At 65.3% G+C, this 20,184-nt stretch overlaps 2 protein-coding genes across 4 annotated transcripts in view; one reads left to right on the plus strand and one right to left on the minus strand.

Annotated features, from left to right (window-relative positions):
• The first annotated feature begins 317 nt into the window (after positions 1 to 317).
• On the plus strand, positions 318 to 2,669 carry GPX4 (glutathione peroxidase 4). The gene is made up of 6 exons (XM_055127492.1): positions 318 to 478; positions 1,531 to 1,625; positions 1,726 to 1,870; positions 1,989 to 2,140; positions 2,228 to 2,252; positions 2,361 to 2,669. Exons 1-6 carry the CDS (start codon positions 395 to 397, stop codon positions 2,451 to 2,453), a joined length of 594 nt encoding a protein of 197 aa, XP_054983467.1. The 5' UTR covers positions 318 to 394; the 3' UTR covers positions 2,454 to 2,669.
• A 699-nt stretch (positions 2,670 to 3,368) lies between these two features.
• Positions 3,369 to 20,184, minus strand: part of SBNO2 (strawberry notch homolog 2) — a 34,720-nt gene continuing 17,904 nt past the window's right edge. For all 3 annotated transcript variants that reach the window (XM_012934130.2, XM_055128475.1, XM_055128476.1), the window contains 28 exons: positions 18,540 to 18,701; positions 16,363 to 16,443; positions 16,120 to 16,216; positions 15,512 to 15,666; positions 15,249 to 15,382; positions 15,061 to 15,151; positions 14,826 to 14,969; positions 12,520 to 12,637; positions 12,006 to 12,111; positions 11,652 to 11,805; positions 10,104 to 10,280; positions 9,837 to 9,934; positions 9,450 to 9,529; positions 8,965 to 9,156; positions 8,509 to 8,672; positions 8,265 to 8,396; positions 7,950 to 8,085; positions 7,505 to 7,617; positions 7,353 to 7,424; positions 7,088 to 7,196; positions 6,878 to 6,952; positions 6,516 to 6,659; positions 5,827 to 5,921; positions 5,346 to 5,438; positions 5,051 to 5,182; positions 4,885 to 4,961; positions 4,550 to 4,740; positions 3,369 to 4,453 (listed from right to left, as the gene is read on the minus strand). In XM_012934130.2, the coding sequence (XP_012789584.2) occupies positions 3,975 to 4,453; positions 4,550 to 4,740; positions 4,885 to 4,961; positions 5,051 to 5,182; positions 5,346 to 5,438; positions 5,827 to 5,921; positions 6,516 to 6,659; positions 6,878 to 6,952; positions 7,088 to 7,196; positions 7,353 to 7,424; positions 7,505 to 7,617; positions 7,950 to 8,085; positions 8,265 to 8,396; positions 8,509 to 8,672; positions 8,965 to 9,156; positions 9,450 to 9,529; positions 9,837 to 9,934; positions 10,104 to 10,280; positions 11,652 to 11,805; positions 12,006 to 12,111; positions 12,520 to 12,637; positions 14,826 to 14,969; positions 15,061 to 15,151; positions 15,249 to 15,382; positions 15,512 to 15,666; positions 16,120 to 16,216; positions 16,363 to 16,443; positions 18,540 to 18,701 (3,801 nt within the window). In that variant the 3' untranslated portion in view covers positions 3,369 to 3,974. The remainder of the gene's footprint in view (positions 4,454 to 4,549; positions 4,741 to 4,884; positions 4,962 to 5,050; positions 5,183 to 5,345; positions 5,439 to 5,826; positions 5,922 to 6,515; positions 6,660 to 6,877; positions 6,953 to 7,087; positions 7,197 to 7,352; positions 7,425 to 7,504; positions 7,618 to 7,949; positions 8,086 to 8,264; positions 8,397 to 8,508; positions 8,673 to 8,964; positions 9,157 to 9,449; positions 9,530 to 9,836; positions 9,935 to 10,103; positions 10,281 to 11,651; positions 11,806 to 12,005; positions 12,112 to 12,519; positions 12,638 to 14,825; positions 14,970 to 15,060; positions 15,152 to 15,248; positions 15,383 to 15,511; positions 15,667 to 16,119; positions 16,217 to 16,362; positions 16,444 to 18,539; positions 18,702 to 20,184) is intronic.

Consider the following 20,184-nt stretch of genomic DNA (forward strand, 5'->3'; position numbering starts at 1 on the left):
CTCCCGTTTGTCGTAAGCTAGCGTGATATTCCGTGAGTCTGCGCCCCGCCCCCCACGCGATGACCGGTCATCGCCTCGAGTTGTCCCGCAACCTGCAACCCCTGTCTAACTGTCCCAAGGTAGGGAGGGACTGGGACCCGCGGGCTGCCAGTGCGCATGCGCAGTCCTTCTCAACAACAAAGCCACGGAACGGCCCCACCCCTGCCCCGCCCCTATGGTCTCCCATTGGCTGTCTCCGGTACGTCTAACAAGCGCCCGTGAGGCTGACCAATAAGAGCAGAGGTGGGCGTGGTCGAGGGCGGGGAGGAGCGGCTCGCCGGCGCTTGTCCATTGGCCGGCTCGGAGAGGGGAGGAGCCGCTGCTCCGGGTACCCCCCGCCGCCGCCACCGCCGCGATGAGTTTCAGCCGTTTCTGCCGCTTGCTGAAGCCGGCGCTGCTGTGCGGAGCTTTGACCGTGCCCGGCCTGGCCAGCACCATGGTGAGTGCGACGCCAGGTCGGGCGGGGGCCGTTGGGCGCGCCGGTAGGGTCGCACGCGATGACCGGTGCGCGCTTGGCCCCCCCGCCCCCCGCTGCCGTCGGGGTCAGCGTTGGGGAGGGGGTGGGCGCGCGACTCGGAGGAGCGCGGGGTTAAGGGGGTTGGGCGGTGGGGGAGGGGACCCTCGGGTGGGCCGCCTCGGGGCAGCTGGATCGCGCCTTTTGCCCTCGGCTTCCCCTACGGGGCGGGGGGGGGCGCGCCGGACACCCGGGTCACGCGCCGCGGGGCGTCCCCGCCCCTCCCCCTCCCTGTGCGCCCCAGTGCGCTCTGTGCGGTGGCGTCACAGAGGGCGGCCTGGGCGCCGGTGACCCTGGCAACCCGGGAGCCGCGCGCGGGTGGGCAGAAACACGGCCGGAGAGGGGCGGGCATGTCCCGCGAAGCCGCGGGCTCCCGGGGGTGCAGCGGGAGGTCCCGCCGCCGGTCGCCGGGCAGGAGGCGACAACGGCGGCGGCGGCGGCGAAGAGGTTGCGGGCGGCGGAAGGGCCCAGTGCGCCGGCGCAGGACAGCTCGCGGCGGGAGGGAGTCGAGTCGGGACAGCTCGGGGTCGTCGCAGCACTCAGAGGCAGGCCGAGCCGCCCCGTGGGGCGCCTGGCCGGCCCGGAGCCCGCGCGGGATCCCGCTTTCTCCGATGCCTCCCCGCCTCCACCCCGTGCGCCCAGGGACGCAGTGGGGGCGTGTGTCCATGACTTGTGTTCTAGCCCATCCGTCTAGGGATCCCCCACTGAGCTGGTGCCCTCCCTCCAACCCCGCCCCCATCCCTTCCGCCGAGGTCTCAGCATCCCCTTTCTTCCCTTTTTTTTTTTTTTTGCTTTTTGGGTCACACCTGGCAATGCACAGGGGTTACTCCTGGCTCTGCACTCAGGAATCACCCCTGGCGGTGCTCAGAGGACCATATGGGATGCTGGGAATCGAACCCGGGTTGGCCGTGTGCAAGGCAAACGCCCTACCCGCTGTGCTATCACTCCAGCCCCTCAGCATCCCCTTTCGCTTGTAGTGCGCGTCCCGAGATGACTGGCGCTGTGCTACCTCCATGCACGAATTCTCAGCCAAGGACATAGATGGGCGCATGGTGAATCTGGACAAGTACCGGTGCGTGCATGGACCTTGGGGGCTGGCTTGGGGGCGCAGCTGTCGCCGTGGGTGGGAGGGCTGCCTGGAAGGACCTAACCGGACCCCCTCCGGTTCATAGGGGCCACGTGTGCATCGTCACCAACGTGGCCTCGCAATGAGGCAAGACCGAGGTAAACTACACTCAGCTTGTCGACCTGCACGCCCGGTATGCTGAGTGCGGTTTACGGATCCTGGCCTTTCCCTGCAACCAGTTTGGCAAGCAGGTGAGGTTGTGTGCCCCCCAAAACCTTGAGACGGGGGAGGACTAAGGCTGGTGAGGGCCGAGGTCCAGGTCTCTTCCTCTGGGCGCCTCGCTACCCCTGCCTCCCCGCCACTTTGCAGGAGCCAGGGAGTAATGCAGAGATCAAGGAGTTCGCTGCAGGCTATAACGTCAAATTCGATTTGTTCAGCAAGATCTGTGTGAATGGGGACGATGCCCACCCGCTGTGGAAGTGGATGAAAGCCCAGCCCAAGGGCAGGGGCATTCTGGGAAAGTGAGTGGGGTCCCCTCGGGAGGGCCAGGGGCAGGGATGGGCTCTGATCAGCACGCAGTGCCTCACTGGCTCTGGTTTCTTTCCTAGTGCCATCAAATGGAACTTCACCAAGGTAAGGGGTCCGCGGGCTGGGGGGGAGGCTGTGGGGACTGGCCAGTGAGGGGGGGCGTGGGGGGCCTGTTAGGACCCCGTGGCGGCAGCAAGCACCCCCTCTCCACAGTTCCTCATCGACAAGAATGGCTGTGTGGTGAAGCGCTACGGCCCCATGGAAGAGCCCCTGGTGATCGAGAAGGACTTGCCTTGCTACTTATAACTGCACCGATCTTTGCCCCCACATCGAGCCCCCCAACTGTGCCCCTCGGAGCCTTCCACCCGGCGCCCATGACGGTCTGCCTGCAAACCAGCCCGCTGGTGGGGCAGACCCGAGAACCCGGCGTGCACCCCCTTGCCGGAGGAAGGCCCCAAGGCCCAGCTTAAGGCTCGGTGCCCCCCACCCCCGCTGCCTTCTTGGAATAAAACATACAAATTGGCCACCTCCTGCTCCGCGGGGGGTGGGGTGGGGGAGCAGAAGTGGTGGGATGGGGGTCTCTGGTGGCCGGGGTTGCAGAGGGCGGTCTTTACACCGGAGGGCAGGGGGTTTCAAGGTTCCTATTCAGCACCGGGCCTCTGAGCTGACCAAGCAGGAGATAATCCCTCTTTGTCCCCTGGAGCCCAGTCCTCTGCCCTGGGTGTGTGGGTGCTGGGCGCCCAGCCAGGAGGTGGGCGGGGTGAACTGTGAGCTGGGGCCACCTCTGGGGACTCGGGGTGCTGTTTACAGCTCCACAAGGCGGGGGAGGGTGGGCTGAGGTCAGAAAGGGGGGTCTCCCCCCAGTAGCTGTTGGGGGAGGAGCCAGGGCTCACCTCAGGGGATTTGGGGTTGTAGCAGCTGTCCTGTCCCCTCCCTCGGGGCAGGCCTGGCAGGGCTGGTTCCTGGCTCCCAGTTAGGGTGCGGGGGTTGTTTCCAGAAGGATATTGCCCCAAGGCCCTGAGTGGAGCTGCTGGAAGCCCGCGGAAGCCCTGCTGATAATGGCTGGCAGCTGGTGCAGTGCCTCCACAATAGGACGATGGCCCCACGGGGTGTGGCTGCCACAGAAGTGGCCTGATTGCAGTAGGGGTAGGGAACCTTCTGCACCCCCCTTTCACGCTGCACCTGTGGCCCTTGTGGGGGGGGGAGAGAGAGGCCAGGGCGTAGCGAAAAGGCACATATATTTAAAAAAGATTTCTTTACATATGTACACCTGAAGTCATAAATACATAGAAATCGGGGTGCCCCACCCTCACCCCAAGCAAGACATCCTGCCGGGGCCTGGGCAAGGCAGCTGGGTAATAATTTAGGGAGCAGAGAGCAGGGAAGGAGGATTGCATATATTACTGGGGGGTCGCCCCGCGGAGCCCCCGACTGAAGGCGGGGCCCTGAGCACCTGGGGTTTCCTGAGTTTCCAGCCCTTGGGGTCACCCAGTCTTGCAGATTTAAGGGGTCGGGGCGGAGCCCCTGCTTAGGCCTGAAAGGCAGCAGAGGGTCCCCCGGCCTTGGTCCAGGTCCCCGGGGCCCTGAGCCCGTCCCGCGGCGTCATTGCCAGGGCCACTCCTACCTGGCCGAGGCCCAGCAAGGGGCGCTGGCAGCAAAGGCACTGATGGGGCCTCGGGGCTCCGGGCCCCACTTCCTCAGTAGTCGCGGGGTCCTGGCCCCGCTCACCACCCGCTTCTTCGGAGGGGGAAGGTGCGGCCCAGCGGGCCCACCTCGCCCATAGGGGCATGCTTGCTTGTGGGGGGGGGGGCTGCCGCCCGCCCGGGCCTAGGAGTTGGGGAAGTGGGGGCTGAACTGAATGACGCTCTGGCGCTCGGCGCCCCCGCCGCCCCCCTCCCCGGCGCCCACCACATCCAGCGGCCCCGGGGGCTCGGCGGGGGGCACGGTGTGGAGCGAGCGCAGCATCTCCTCCAGCACCTCCTTGTAGTTGATGTCGCAGCCCTGGGTCACCAGCGCCGAGGGGTCCCCCAGCACCTCGGGCGGCCCCAGCAGCGGCGCGGCGGGGGGTGCCGGCTCCCCGGGGAGCGGCGGCGGGAAGGTGAAGGGCGCGGGTGGCGGGAAGGCCTGGGCCGGGGGGCTGTAGGTGAGGTCCAGCACCTCGCCGGGGCCGCTGGGCAGCGTGAGCGGGCGCAGGGCGGGCGGCGCCGGGCAGCTCAGGCCCCGTGCGTTCTTGCGCTTCACGTCGGCGTCCATGAGGCGCAGCTCCTGCAGCACGCGGCGCACGCAGCACTCGGGGATCTTGATGCCTGCGCGGTGCGGGGTGCGAGGGGTGGGCTCAGCACCCATCGTGGCCCGCGCGCGCCGCCACCCCCCCCCCCCAGTTCCGCGCCTGCGCCGCTCACCGACTTGCTTCTTCTTGTCCTTGGTCTTGAGGCGCACGATCTGCAGGTGGCTGCTGTTGGTCACGTCGGCCATGACGGCGGCCACGCGGCCCCACACGCGCAGCAGCGCCCCGCACAGCATGTAGTGGTGCCGCAGCCGCTGGCCCTGCTGGCAGTCCTTGCCCTCCTGCACCAGGCGGCACTGCCGGTTCCTGCGGCCGGAGGGGACGCTCGACCCGCGCTCTTCCGCGGCGACCCTCGCCCCCGCCGCCCTGGGGCCCCCGGCCCGCGAGTCCCGAGTCCCGGCATGGTCCCTCACACTGGCCCGCCCCGCTGGTACCCCGCAGGGCGCTCACCACGCCATGTGGCTGCAGTGCTCCAGAGAGAAGGCGTAGATGTGTTCCCAATGCTCCCTGGCCTCCTCTGCCGTCACCTGCGGGGGACCGCACGGCTCGGGAGTCACGCGGCCAGGTCTCCCCGCTCCCCCTCCCGCGCGCCCTCCCCGCGGCCCGCCGGGCGCACCTGGCGGAATCGGCGGCACAGGCTGTCCCAGGTCTCGGGCTGGCTCTGCCGGCCGATGTTGGGCTTGTACACGGTGAAGTGCTTGCCGCGGCTCTGCTCGGCCAGGAGGCAGCTCGGCTGGTTCCCGCGCACCTGCGCCGGGGGCGGGGCCGCGGGTGACGGGGGCTGCCTGGCGCGTGGGACTCCCACCCCCGCCCGGGAACCCCCTCACCCCCGCTGCGCCAGAAGGCATCTGGCTCCTGGGGGCCCCCCAGCCCCTCCCGGGGGTGCGGCCCTGGAGGGCTTGGGCGCCCACCTTGTAGGAGAGGTAGAAGCCTTCACAGGCGCCAGTCAGTCCCAGGGATTTGGCGAACGCATCATCCCATTTCAAGCCGCGGTCCACGCTGATCTGCCAGGGAACGCGCAGTCAAGGAGGGCCCCCGCGGGGAGGTGGACTTACAGGTGGGCAGGAAGGGCCGGGGCAGCCCAGAGATGGGGGCAGAGGCGTGGCCCAAGTTGGGTCGGGGCCTAGAGGTTGGCGGGAAGGCGTGGCTAGGGCGGGACCTAGAAGTGGACGGGAAATTTAGGGCGTGGCCTGGGACATGGGCGTGGCCGGGTTGATAAGGAGGTGGGGCCAGAAGTGTGGCCTAAATTGGACGGGAAGGCGGGGCCCAAATTAGGCGGAAGGCGTGGCCTAGAGGTGGGCGGGAAGGCGGGGCCAGGGCGGGACCTAGAAGTGGGCGGGAAGGCAGGGCCGGGAAGGACACTCTGTTTTCAGGTAGGGCCAGCGGCCTCACCTTGTAGAAGACCACCTGACCGTCCTGCGGGTGCCCGGGCGTCAGGAACACCTGCTGGCTCTCCTTATAGATCTCGTCGATGCCCGGAGCCAGGTCTGGGGAGAGGATGGGGGAAGGGGTGTCTGGGTCAGCAGGGCCCTGACTGAGGCCCCTGCTTGGCTAAGAGCCCAAGCCTCCAGGTTCAGGCCTGTGTTGAGGGGGGAGTCCTGCTTCATCCGTCGCCCTCGGGTGTACCCCAGTGGTACTCCGCGGTGAGCCAGTGCAGGAGGGGCCCTGCAACCTGTGGCTGAGGGGGTCCCCGCCTGCCTGCCCCTGATGCCGGTGTGCATCCAGGCTTAGCCGCGGACTTGGGGAATCAAGCTCTGCTTCACCCACTCTGGCGATGGGGGGAGATGGGGGCGGGAGAGGCTTTCACTGTCCTTAGGGGACCGTCAGTGCCCGGCTCACTGCTGCCCAGTGTTCCACGTCTTCCTGAAAATAGGGTCCTCAGCACCGCAAGAGGGAGGCTCTATGGCCCCTGGCACACACTGGTGAGCGGAGGCTTACAGGCCCGCCTCACTAGTCACTGGGGGACCGGCCTCCCCCTTTCTGCGCGGGCACGGCACAGCGAGTGGCCACCCTCCCTCTGGCAGCCAGGGGCCCCGGGGCTGCCAGCCCTGCGCGCCGCACTCGGGAGCCCCGTGCCTCACCCAGGATGCCCATGTCGTATTTGCCCTCCTTCTTGTCCAGCTGCAGCAGGTGGTCGAACGTGTCCGAGAAGTACCGGAACAGTGCATTCTGCTTGTGTACCTCCAGCCCCAGGATGCGGTTCAGGAACTTGGTGATAGAGCAGTCTGGGGGGACCCAAAGGGGGGTTCCAGACAGCCGCTGGCCACCCAAGGTGGGCTGGGGCACTCCCTGGGGCTTGTAGGAAGGCCCACCGAGGAGAGGTGAGGAGCACCGACCCGGCAGAGCTGGAGGTTCAGAAGCAATGAGGGACCCTCCTGGGAGGCAGGGGCTGGTCGAGGGCATGGGGGAGATTGTGTGTCTGAGTGAGGGGGACAACACTCACCCTTTTCCACATCTAGGCCTCCGGATCGGGACTCCCGGCCACCGATGCCCACCGACAGCAGGCCCTGCTTCATGTCTGTGGAGGACACAGGGGCTCGCACAGGTCCTCCTTGTCCCCTGGGGAGCCCATGTGGCGGCGGGGGGGCTTTCAGGGCAAAAGCTGGCACAGGCGCTGTGTGGGCCCTCCGGGAGCACCCCCACTCCTGCTCACCCTGGAAGAAGGCGGTGTCCCCTCCGGGGTAGCCTTGGGGTGGAGGCACTTTGTTCTCCGCGTGGTTCAGGATGGTGGCCAGGATACAGCTGAGTGCGCGGGCGCCGTACTGACGGAGGGAGCAGGGGGAGTAGGTGGGAGGGGGGCACTTTGATGCTGCCCGGGGCACCCCTCCCCAGGCCCCGTCCCACCCTGCCGCACACCCAATCCCTGAGCAGCTTCTCCCAGCCCCTCCCCTCCCAGCCAGCCAGCAGACTACGCGTACCTTATTCTCGAAGTTGTACTTGCTGAGGTCCCGGGTCTCGGTGGCGCGGCGGTCCCCATGGGTCAAGGCCCCCTGCCCAGAAGGATGGAGGCCGTCAGCCGAGGCCCATACTTATTCCTGCACCCAGCCCGAGGCTCGCCCCGCCAGCTCACCAGGCTCTCCAGCCTCTTGGCCACGATGGAGGCGAACCTGCGCTCCCCGGCGAGCTCGGAGATGAGGAAGACATACTCGGGCGCCGAGACCTGGTTGGACCGGTGGGTCCGGCCTGCAGGCGGGAGAGAGAGGAACGTCAGGGTCCTGGGGGCAGAGTGGACCGGAGGGGCCCTGGAAAGGGACGGGAGGGATAGAGCCGGGCTGACGGGAATGGCTAGTGGGGGAAGGCGGGGCCATAGAGGGGCTGGGCCAGGGGAGGGACCGGATTGGTGGGGGCCAATGACTGGTGGGCGGGGCCGCAGAGGGCGGGGCCAGTGGGAGCCACCCAAGTGGGCGTGTCATGGTGGGCCAGTGGGAGGCCCCAGGTCAGTGAGTGGGGTGCGGTGGGCGTGGCCAATGAGTGTTGGGCAGGGCAGTGGGCCAATGGGCAGGGCCTGCAATTACCGAACTGCTGGATGGCTCGGTCTGCACTCCAGGGCAGCTCCAGTGTCATGTGGACCCGGCGCCGCTGGTTCTGGACCCGGCGATCGGCTTGGAGGGAGACACCGGAGCTTGTGGCCTCGGAAATGATGGCCACGAGCTAGGGCGACACAAAAGGGGGCGACCGGTGAGGTGAGAGCCACCTGCTCCCCCTGCCCCATAGGCTCACAGGGTCCTGGGATGCCATGACCCTCTCAGCAGGAAGGGGTGGGGGACCGTGGGGCTGCGTGGAGACTTGGAGGGTGTGGAGTGACCCGATGGGCGCTGTCCCCCACGTACCTTCTCCCCGCTCATGAACCGCTCCTTCTCCCTGAGGTTCACGTGGTCGATGGACAGGCCTTGCTCTGCCCGGGACTCGAAGGTCACCGCCCCATCGGGCCTGGACACCACGCGGCCCTTCCTGCCGGTCATCTGCGGTCACGGGAGAGCAGGGTGAGGGGACCAGCCCACAAGGGGGAAGGTCCCACCTTGAGGCGGTTGTCAGTGTTCACCGGGGGGCACCCCCTCCCCGGGGGGAGCTCACCTCAGCCACGCGCTCGGGGCCCCCGAGCTGGTCGATGAGCTCGTCCAGGGTGTTGACCGGCAGCTCCCGGCCCAGCGCCCGCACCTTGTCCAGAAGGTCCTGCTTCAGCTGTTCTACCCGCTCCAGGACACCAGGGCCGTGGGGGTCCCGCTGCTGCAGGGGCCCTGTGGGGGACCGGGTGGAGAGGGTCAGGGGACCCACCAGCTGCCCGGCCCAGCCCCATGGGCCCGGGGCACAGGGGACAGGAGCGCACCGCGGACCGTTACCCGGTGAAATCGCGTTTCAGGATGGGGCTCCCTGAGGCCAGCTCCCACAGCGTGGCACAGGTTGGGGCGACCCCAAAGGGGTGGCAGGTTGGGTCCCACACCACCACCTGGACAGTGCCCCAGAGCAGGTGGGCGGGAGTCTAGAAGGTTCTGTCCCTTGGGGGTACATGGATGGGGCGGGGGAACTCACCGCGGTCATCGGCAGGGAGCCCAATGGTGTCCACAATGACAACGTCGTCGTCGACCAGCGACTCGGGGGACGAGTGGAAGTCGCTGTCCAGCGCCACGTCTGACTCGGTGCTGCTGTCGTCGCTCACGCGGATCACGCCGCCCACCTCGCACACCAGCCGGGTCGCCTTGGTCCCGCGGCCCCGGGGCCGACCTGCAGGGACACCGAGATCAGGGAGGCCCCGCCGGGCACCCTCAGGCCTCAGGGGTTGTGGGTCCAGTGTCACCAAGTCCCTGTGCTTCTCCTGGGGGTGGCCCATACCCAGGACCCCGCCATGCCCCAAGGGTGAGGGTCCCCGCCTGGGTGGCCCTAGCTCTGCCCCTGCCTATCTTGGGGGCGAGGGGCGGGTGTGGGGAGTGATTTACTATTCAGTCTGGGAAGGGCAGAGATTGGGTGCAGACAGCAGGGGAGTTGGCAGGCGGGGTTGGGGGGGGTGTCACACGTACGTTTCCGCTTACAGCCGCCTCGGTCACGCTTCCTTTTGGTGGAGGGAAAGTGCTTCTGAATGAGGGACAGGAAGACGCCTCTGGGAGGGGCAGAGGGGCGCAGTCAGCACGGGATGGACACACCGGAATGGGACAGACAGGGACAGGAACACAGGAATGGGGGGAACCAGAGGGAGGGGAAGGAACCACACTGGGACACTCCCCACGGTAGCTGGGGAGTGCCCAGCCCTCAACAGAGTCTCAGGGACCCTGCAGGCTGCCCCCTCCAAATTCCCCCTACTCCATGCTGGGGCTGGCTGTTTGAGAGAGGGGGCGTCCCTTGGGCAGAGGGGCCTTTCCCAGCCAGCCGCTCCCCGGGAAGCTGGCCAGGGGCATGGGGCCACTCACTCAGCCGCTGAGACGAAGCAGTCGAGCTGGCCCTCCTTCTCGTCCAGCACCTCACGGGTCCGCGCCTCCCCGGTGGACTGCAGCCCGATGACCACACACTGCAGGGGCCGGGGTGGGGGCGGCCGCACGGGTCAGGCCCCAGCTCTGGGCCCCCACCCTGATGCACCCCCTGATGCAGGGGGCGGCCTGGGTTTCTTGCCTTCTTCCCGCCTGTGGCACGATGTGGGGGGGGCTGGCACCCCTCGGGTAGGAAGCCCGGCTGCTCACCTTGCCCCGGGCCAGCTCCTGGCGGGCTAACGCCACCAGCCGCTGCACCTTGGCAGCCACACACAGGTACTTGAAGAAGCGCTGGTGCGCCGACCAGAACTGGCCCCACAGCGACTTGCGAGACTCCAGGCCGATCCAATCGGCCGCCTGCTGGAACACGCCCAGGGCCTCGGCCCACTGCAATGAGACAAGGGCCAGCCAGGCCAGGTCACTGCAGTGCAGGGCCTCGGGGCCTGATGAGATCAGAGGGTTGCGTGGGCACCGACACGGATGCTTGGGCATGGGGGGGGCACACTGGCGCTCTCAGACACCTCCCAGAAGCAACTTTTTGATCCGGGGCCACCCCCCGCAGTGCTCGGGGCTTATTCCTGGTCCCAAAGAGAGGGATCACTCTTTGGGGTACTCGATGGGCTGCCAAAGTCAGTTGCGTGCAAGGCAAGTGCTTTTATCTTCTTTTTTCAGTGGGTGGGAGGGGGTTGGGCTGGTGGTGCTCCAGGCTTGCTCCTGGCTGTGTGCTCAGGAATGATATCTGGCAGTGCTCCGGGGACGATGCAGGATGCCGGGGATCGAACCTGGGTCAGCTGTGTGCAAGGCAAGCGCCTGCCCGCTGTACTATGGCTCCAGCCCCACAGCTCCCACGAGGTGAGGCCCGCACTTGGGCCCTGGGCGCCTTCTTCCTGGCCAGCCCTTGTAATATCTTTTTGGGTGGTGCTCAGGAGTGACCCCTGGCAGTGCTCCAGGGACGCAGGGGGCAGGGCTTAGCAGGGCTTACCCCTCACGCTATTTCTTTTCTTTTCTTTTCTTTTCTTTTGCTTTTTGGGTCACACCCAGCGATGCACAGGGGTTACTCCTGACTGCACTCAGGAATTACTCCTGGCGGTGCTCAGGGGACCATATGAGATGCTGGGAATCGAACCCGGATCGGCCACGTGCAAGGCAAACACCTACCCGCTGTGCTATGGCTCTAGACCCTCACGCTATTTCTTGGCCCCATACTATCTTTCTTGGGGGGTAGAGGTCACACTCAGCAGAGCTCAGGGTTCATTCCTGGTGGGGTTTGGGATCTCTGTGGTGCCAGGGATCAAACCCTGTATGTCAGGCAGGCGCTGGCCTGCTCTACTGCTGTTCTAACCTCTCCAGGAAGACTTATCTTTCTTTTTTAATTTTTGGGCCATACCCAGGTGTGGCCTCTCGGAGAGCCTGGCAAGCTCCCAAGAGTATCCCGCCCACACAGCAGAGCCTGGCAAGCTCCCTGTGGTGTATTTGATATGTTAAATACAGTAACGACAAGTTTCACAATGGAGACATTACTGGTGCCCGCTTGAGCAAATTGATGAACAATGAGACGACAGTGCTACAGTGCTACCCAGGTGTGTTCAGGGCACCAAATGGGGGTGCCAGGGATGGAACCCAGGTCAGCTGGCCCGTCTTTAAGCAGAGATGTTCCAGGTGGACTGGGTGAAATGTGCGACATAGCTCAGGCTGGTAAAGGCACGGTGCGTGCCCCCTGGCCCGACCCGGGAGGGCTCCTGGGACAGTGCTTCTCACCAGCAGGGCAGCGCGGTTGTAGATGCGCTCGAACGAGGGTGCCAGCGGGATCTCCTCAATGCGGAAGGTGACGCCGGAGAAGCTGAGCTGGCGCGCGATGTACATGCCGCTCACCTTCATGTCCATGGCCACGATCTCCATGGCGCCCACACCCCTGGAAGGGCGGGGAGGAGGGAGCTGCCTCAGCACGGAGCAAAGGCAGGACTGACCTCCTCCCACCCAGGGGGACAGCGCCCCGCTGGGGAGGTGTCATGCTGACACCAGAGGGCAAAGGCAGTAGGGGTGCGGGAGGGGGACATGGAAGTCCTCTCCCCTCAGATGGCCACGCCCCGCACCCTGATCCCCGCCACTCACCTCTTCTCGATGGCGTGCAGGAATTCCTCGAAGGTCCGGAAGGGCGTGCCCTCGCCCCAGATGCCCAGGCGGCTCATGTAGATCATGTTCCGGGGCTCAGAGGCACCTGGCACAGGGGGAGGGAATCGGTTAGCCCCACCGATGGGGTACAGAGGTCCCTAGGTATAGGGGGCAGAAACCTTAACTGAGGGGCTCAGGGGCAACCCCACCCATTCAGGATCAGGGACCCCTGGGGAGAGGGCGGGACCTTGTTAGCCCCGCCCACGCGGGGGCGGGGAAGAGGCGCCTGCGCAGAGGAGGAGGGAACTTGTGTCAGTCCCACCCACTAATTAAGGGAGGGCTCAGGCACCACCCCCCCCCACCCCCCCCCACCCCCCCGTCTTCAGCGCTGGCAGGCTCCCGGGACACGGTCAGCAGGGGAAAGGGCAAGTACTCGGGGGCTGCAGCCGGGGTGCTGGCTGGCGTGCGACCGGTGGCCTCCTCCCACCTATCCCACGGCGGCTGCGCCCCTCACCTGTGGCGCTGGCGTACACCACCCTGGCCAGCGGGAGTTTGCTCTGCAGGTCCAGCACGGCCTTGCCCATCTTGGTGGAGCTGGCGTTCTTGGCTTTGTGACACTCGTCGAACACGATCTGGGCAGCACAGGTTAAGGACTGGACTGAAAGGTGGGCAGAGGCGTGGGGGTGGGGGGCCCAGGGGTGGGAGAGGCCAAGAGAGTGCACACGGACGAAGCTATAGTCTCCTGAAGAGACCAGGCTGAGGTTGGGGGCGGCCAGGTCAGCGCTCAGTGTGCGTAGGGATGCAACCTCATTCGCAATCTCATTGCTTTTTGTCATTGTTAGTTTTGGGGCCACACCCCGTGATGCTCAGAGCCAGGAGGCACTGCATTCAGAAATTACTCCTGGCAGTGCTTGGGGGACCCTATGGGATGCCGGGGATCGAACCCAGGATGGCCCATGCAAGGCAAGTGCCCAACCCACTGTACTTTCTCTCCAGCACACAGGTGATCTCATTTTGGGGTTAGTTGCTCAGGAGTAATCCTAACACCCCTGGAACTCAGGTGCCTAAGATGGAACCAGGGTCAGCTGGCAACATGCGAAGCTCTCTGGCCAAAGGCGATCTCATTTAAAAGTCCCTGAGCAGGGGCTGGAGTGATAGCACAGCAGGTAGGGGTTTGCCTTGCACGCGGCCGACCCGGGTTCGATTCCCAGCATCCCATATGGTACACCGAGCACCGCCAGGAGTAATTCCTGTGTGCATGAGCCAGGAGTAACCCCTGTGCAAAGCCGAGTGTGACCCAAAAAAGCAAAAAAATAATAATTTATTTTAAAAAATAATAATAAGCTGCCAGGTATGGCCCCAAAACAACAAAACTGCAAGTTTCAGAAAATCATGCCTCCTGGGGCCTGTTCTGAAACAGGGAAAGTGTGGGGTGCTGAGGGAGTGCTAGGAGACTCTCCCTCCTAGCCCAAGTTCCCTGCTGAGAACACGGCACCCCGGAGGCAGAGCCTTCCTGGGCTTCAGAGGGCACCCACGTAGGGCCTCAACTACACGGTCCTGGTGCACCTCACACATGTGAGACACAGCTGATCTGTTCTTGAGCAGCAGGGAACAGGCCGGAACTGGGACCCACATCTGTAAGGATGAACGAGGCAGGGCCAGAGCGATAGGAAAGCAGGGAGGGTACTGGCCTTGCTGACCCCAAAGCACCACCGGGAGTGATTCCTGAGTGCAAAACCAGGAGCTTGCCAGGTGTGGTTCCCAAAACAAAACAAAGCACACAAAAAAATTGAGGGGAGCCCTGACCTCCCCAGGGATCACAGTGGCAGCTAGAAAACTAAATGTACCCCGGATTCAGGGCAGGAGGGACAGGGCTGGGGAACCACCTTAAAACTAGGTGCAGGACATCATCCTCAGCCAAGTGTACCCCCCAGATGCACCCCCCCAAGGGCAAACCCCGTGGTTCTGAAGCCAGAATCTTCCACAGGCAACGGGTGTGTCATCTTCGTCACATGGGCTGTGGACAGGAAAAGTTCCCGTCCCCACCCGCTAGGAGGCGCAGCACACCAAGTTTTCATTCAAGAGGGAGGCGACCTGGCACATGGCCCTCTGGGTATGCGGCCACCCGGATTGGGTGGACCAGGGTGCGTGGGACGGGACAGGCCAGGCAGGCGCCCTTGCGCCCCCACACCTCCGCCAGAAGGCACTTCCCCGAGCCCAGTGGTGGCACAGCGGTCCCCGCCCCTGGGTCTGTGGTCACGGGCCAGGCTCACTGGAGCCGGGAGGCCCTGCCAGACCTCGAGAAGCAGATAACTACCCTCAGTCTGGGTGAGCCTCGGCCCAGAACATTCCTGCAAAGGGAAGGCCTTTGGCACTGAGAAATTCCAGGCTAGAGGTAGCTCCGGGCAGGCCCCGCCCTCAGGCTAAGCCACACCCAGACCACGCCCCCAGCACGCAAGGCCCCGCCCCACGGCTTCCCCCTCACAGGCCCCGCCCCTGTTAGACTCCAAGCCCCGATTGCCACCCCAACCCAGGCCCCCGCCCTCCAGCAATCCCAGGCCCCCCCTCTTTTTTGGGGGTCATACCTGCAGTGCTTAGAACTTACTCCTTCCAGTTCCGCCCCGTCCCACCCTGGCCCCGTCCCTCTTAAAGCTCCATGCCCCAGACACAGCCCAGTCCCAGGCCCCCCTCTTTTTTTTGGCGGTCACTCCTGTAGTGCTCAGCATTTATTCCGGACTCTCCCCCGAAAGGCTCCCCTCCCCCCACCCCGCCCGCTGCCTTGCCCTCCCGGCCTGGCCCTCGCCCCCTTGGTCAGGATACCACGCCATCGAAGGCCTCGCCACACCACTCCAGGATCTGCCGGATGCGCGTGCGATGCTGCCCGCCGGCCTGGCTCTCCCCGATCAGGGCAGAGTAGGTGGCGAAGAGGACGCCCTCTGAGGTAGTGTTGTCACCGTACTTGATCTGGGGGAGAGATGCGGGCGTGGAATCGGGCTGGCCCCTCCTGGGGGGTGGGGGAGGGTAGAGGGGGCCGAGGCAGAGCGCGTCCACCCACCTTGCTCAGCGCGTGCACCGCGATCCCGGGGGCCTCGATGTCCCGCAGGTCGCGCTCTGCATCGTACTTGAGGTCATTGGACACGCTGAACCTGGGGGGTTGTGGCCAGTGGGTGTCAGGGTCCCTGGCCTGGCTGCCCGCCCTTCCCTCCTGCACTGCCTCCTTCAGGCAGCTGGGCGCTCGCTCACCATAGGGACTTCTTCCTGCCCCGCAGGTAGTTCTCCAGGATGACCCCAGCCACAGTGCGGCCCTTGCCCACGCCAGCCCCGTCACCGATGAGGAAGCCAGCCCGCTGCCCACTGGGGAGCAGGACTTCGTGTTGCTGCGGGCCGGATGACGGAGGTCAGTGCCTTGGGTGTGGGGCAGGGAAAGGGCTGCCCCTGACGCCCCCTCTCCCCAGGGCGCCCCTAAGACCTCCGGTGGGCTGGGATCAGGAGGGACCCCGGGGCACCTGGCAGGCGTAGGTGATGGCCTCCAACTGCAGGGCAGACAGGGCCCCAGTGTCCGAGGTGGGCAGGGCAAGGGTGTACGTGATGTCCGGCGGGGGGACGCTGGACAGCGTGCTGGTTTCCACCACGCGGTCTGGGTGCTGCTTCCCAATTTTGGCTGCAGGGGTGAGGGCCAGAGGATGGATCAATGGGCGGGCCGGGATCGAAGGGGCGTGGTCATAGGGGGCGTGGCAAAGCAGTGTGTGGACGTGCCTTCAGAGTGGGCTCGGCCCAGGATTTGGGCGTGGCCATAAGGGGCGTGGTGAAGCCAACAGGCGTGGTCAAAGCTCTGCCAGTATAAATGGGGGCATGGTGAAACTGTATATGGGCGTGGTTAAGACTTCAGGGTCTGAGCGGCCTAGGTGGGGACCGAGGCCAGGGGGGTGGAGTGGTCCCAGCAACGCTCTGCCCCAGACCTGAGGTATGGATAAGAAAACCCTCCAGATCCGTACCTGCTGGTACGGATGCTCAGCGCGCTCAGTTTGAGCCCAACACCCGTGGTGTCCACTTTGCATTAGTGGTAAGATGGGGCGCAGGTGTGGGGCTGGGCGGGGTCCCCGCTCGCACTCACACTTGGAGGGCACGTAGTCCGAGTAGGTCTCCGTATGGCCCAGCTCTTCGGCCTCCTCCTCCTCAGGCTCTTCCTCCTCCTCTGGCTGACTCTGAGACTGAATTTGGGGCAGGGGATGGGGGCATCAGGCAGCCCGCCTCCTGCCGGAGAGGGGGGACTGGTCCCCCACGAGGCCTTTCCCCGCACCTGTTCCCACAGCTATAAAGGGACACCAGCCCCCAGCAGGTGGATGGGCCCGCTCACCTGGTAGCTAGGATGAGGGGTGCTGGGTAGGGAGGGGACTGTGTCCTCGAGTCCTGGAAAAGTCCCACTGGGCAGGTACAGCTGGAGGGGAGAAGAGGGCGTGGCCTGAGCTCCAGAACACAGGCGGGGAGCCCGGCCCGTTTTTGTTTTGTTTTTTGTTTTTGGGTCACACCCGGCGATGCACAGGGGTTACTCCTGGCTCTTCACTCAGGAATTACCCTTGGCGGTGCACAGGGGACCATATGGGATGCTGGGATTCAAACCCGGGTCGGCCGCTTGCAAGGCAAACGCCCTACCCGCTGTGCTATCACTCCAGTGTGCTGCCCCCTTTCTGCTGGGGCCAGGTAGCACATGCCGGGTGCTCAGAGTGGAAGGATGCTCGTGTGCATCCGGGGAAGGGCTAGACGGAGCAGCAGGACTCTTGGGGGGCCGCAGCCTCTGGTGGGCTCAGCCCTCTGCCCTGGTCTGGAGCTGCCCCCCTGTATAAGGCCATGAGTCCCAGAAGACAAAGGAGAGGATGCCTCCGGGCCCCAGTGCCCACACGCACCCCCAGCCAGCCCAGAACCACTAGATGCCTGCCGGGCCAGGGCTCCTGAGAGGGAGCAGAAATGCAAAGGTTGGGGACAGGGGGCTGGGGTGAGGAACATGAAAGAGGAGGAGACCCAGAAACCTATGCTTGCCCTGCTTCATTTTTTCTTTTCTTTCTTCTTCTTATTTTTTTTTCGTTTGCGGGCCACACCCAGCAGCACTGAGAACTTACTCCTGGCTCAGCAATCAAGATACACTTCTGGGAGCTGGAGTGATAGTCCAGCGGGTAGGGCATTTGCCTTACACACAGCTGACCCAGGTTCGATTCCCAGCATCCCATAGAGGTCCCCCGAGCACCACCAGGAATAACCCTGTGCACCGGCAGGGTTAACAAGCCAAAAAAAAAAAAGATTCACTTCTGGTGGTGCTTGGGGGACCCTGTGGGATGCCGGAGATCAAACCCAGTTGCCCGTGTGCAGGGCAAATGCCTTCCCCACTATCGTATCACTCCAACCCTCCTATTTTAGGTTTTGCTTTTTTGGGCCACACCTGGAGAGGCTCAGGGCAGGGGGTGGGGGCTGATTCCTGGCTCTGAGAACGGGGCTCACCCCTGGTAGGGGCTCAGGAGGGACCCGAAGCAGGAATGGGGATGGAACCCGGCTGGGCCACATGTGAGGCCAGCGCCCTCCCCGCCTGTCCCAGCTCCCTCTTTTAGACGGGAGCAAAACAAACAGGCCAGCGGCTTCCTGGAAGGCTGAGTCAGGGCGGCGGGCAGTGGGCATTGGGTTTCAGAGGCCCGGGCCGTCCAGCTGCGGTGCCCCGGCGGCTGCGCGGGAGATGCCCAGAGGGGCTGCCAAGGGCTGGGCTGAGTCTCACTGTCCCAGGGACGCAGGCACGGGGAGGGGGAGGACAAGGGCTCTGAGGCTCCTGGGGGGTGGGGGGGGGCATTGGTGCCAGGGAGTGTGCGTCCCCCAGAAGCGGGAGGGGAGGGGCTGACACCTAGGGGGACTGGACCCCTATCTCCAGCCTCACCTCTCAGCCCTGAACTGGGGTCCCTGCTCCCCAGCATCTGCCTGGCTAGAGGGTTCCGGAAAGGCCTAGAATGGGGCTTTGTGGGCCTGGCACATGGCGGGGGTGGAGGGCAGGGGTGGGGGGTGGGGGGTGGGAATGCGGCTCACCTGGGACCCTTCTGGACCCCCACCCCCACTGCTCACTAGTGAGTTGCTGTAATGCCCCCCCCATGCCCCTCTCAGAGCAGCACTGCCGAGGCCCGTCCCCCGCCCCGGTGCACACCCCCTCCCCCTGCCCATTCATGCCACATCATGATAGGGCCCCTCCCAACTGTGCCATCCCATGATTTAAGGACCTGTCTGGGCCAGTCTATGCTGAAGGGGCCCCTAAGCCCCCTTTCAGGGTTACCCCAGGACTTAGGGGCCCTGCCCCCCATCTGTGCCCTTCTGTGACTTGGGAACCCCCTCTCTGGGCTGCCCTGTGCCTCTAGCCCCGCAGCTAGTGGCCGTGTGGCGGCAGGTTGTTAGGGCTGAGTAGTCCCCCCCTCACCGGATTCTGGGGGCCCCTGTGGCCCTAAGGAGCAGCCCCCTCGAGAGCAGGGGTGAGGGTCCCCGGGGGTGGGCCCCGCCGAGGCTGACCTTGTCAGGGGCCGGGGGGCCGGGGCTCACGACGTCCCAGATGGTGGGCACTTGGCTGAGGCTGTCAGCGGCGGGGAAGTCGGGCGTGTCGGCGATGTCGGACAGCGAGTCCACAGATGAGGAGAAGATGGAGGCTGTGGCCAGGTCTTCTAAGTATGAGTCCTGCGAGATGCATGAGCTGAAGCGGAGTGTGGGGGGGGACCCCAGAGGCCCCCTTGAGAGCACCCCATGGTGAGATGGGGAAGGGGGGGGGGCTCGGGGAAGTAGGGGAAGCATACTTGTAGCCCGGGGCTGCATCTCTGAAGCCCGCACTGGCCTGATCCCCATATGCAGCTCGGTCACCTTCCAGGAGCCAAGTGGGAATGGGGGGGAGGGTGGGGAGTCCCCTAGCATCACCCCAGCCCCCCCCCTTTTCCAGGGCTCAAATCCTTAATGAACAGTGACAGGGACATGGGTGTGGAGGCAGAAGGGGTCACAGGTCAAGAGTGGGCGACCCCTGGGGGTGATCCGTCTCCATCTTCCTCCCATCCAGTCTGGGCACCCCTCTGGGACCCCTCCGGACTCTTCAGCTGGGGAGGGCTGGGCTCAGAGGTGGCAGTGCTGCAGCAAGACAGTCAATGGCCACCAGGGGGCGCCATGCTCCTTGCGCACAACCCTCTGGCCCCCCTCACAGGCAGAAAGGCACCCCCAGGAGTCTGTTCGGGGGCCCTGGGTTGGTGGAGGGAAGGGCGGGACAAGGACCCCTGGAGAAGCACTCTGACAACGCCTGGAGGAGCTACAACCACCAGCCACAAAGGCCCCTTGGGGGAGCAGTGTAAGGTGCCAGATGGGGGGACCCACTTCGGGGGTGCAGGCCCATGGCCACCCTCAGGATAGCACAAGGCGGAGGTGGCCCAGCTCAGGTGTGGGACTACACTCAGAAGGAGGGCGGGGGGGTCCTGGGCGGAGCTGGCGCAGGGGGGGAAGTGTCTGCCTGCATGTGGCTGACCTGCATTGGACCCTGGCACCCCACAGGGTCGCTAGAGCCCCACCTGGAGTGACCCCTGAGCACAGAGCCAGGAGCGAGAAATCCCAAAAGGAAGGAAAGAAAGAAGAGGGTGTCTCTGACAGCGGTCCCAGCAGGCACGTGGGGAGAGAGGCTGCCGGGACCCACCTCCAGGACAAGTCGGCTCATCAGCCCCTTGGGGGGGCCAGCAGGGTCCTCCAGCCTTCCGCACGGTGGCGCGTGCAGAGGGGAGTTGGAGCACCCCCCAGTTTGATCAAGGTGGCGGGGACAGCAGGCAGGGACACCATGGGAGAGACGGGAGGCCACAGGCTGTCTGGGCATCCCCCTCACGCCCCTCCCCAGTGCTGACTGCTCACTTCTGCAGTTTAGCGGAAGATGGAAAGGGGGTGGCCTGCAGGGCCGCCCCATTCCCGCGAGCATCCGAGCACAGGGTCCCAAGGTGCAGCTCAATCCTAGGGACCCCATGGAACCGCGAGGTCCCCGCAGGGGGAGATGGGGCAGTACCCATGGTGCTCTGGGATTTGCCTATTAGGGGGTGCTGGGTGCGCAGTGCACGGGGCTGGGGGACTCGGACCCTCCTACCACCCCCCCCCAAGCCAATCCCTGATGTCTCAGTCCCAGGTCTGGGCACATCGGGCG

Source organism: Sorex araneus, chromosome 2 (assembly GCF_027595985.1).
Source record: "Sorex araneus isolate mSorAra2 chromosome 2, mSorAra2.pri, whole genome shotgun sequence".
Taxonomy (NCBI): domain Eukaryota; kingdom Metazoa; phylum Chordata; class Mammalia; order Eulipotyphla; family Soricidae; genus Sorex; species Sorex araneus.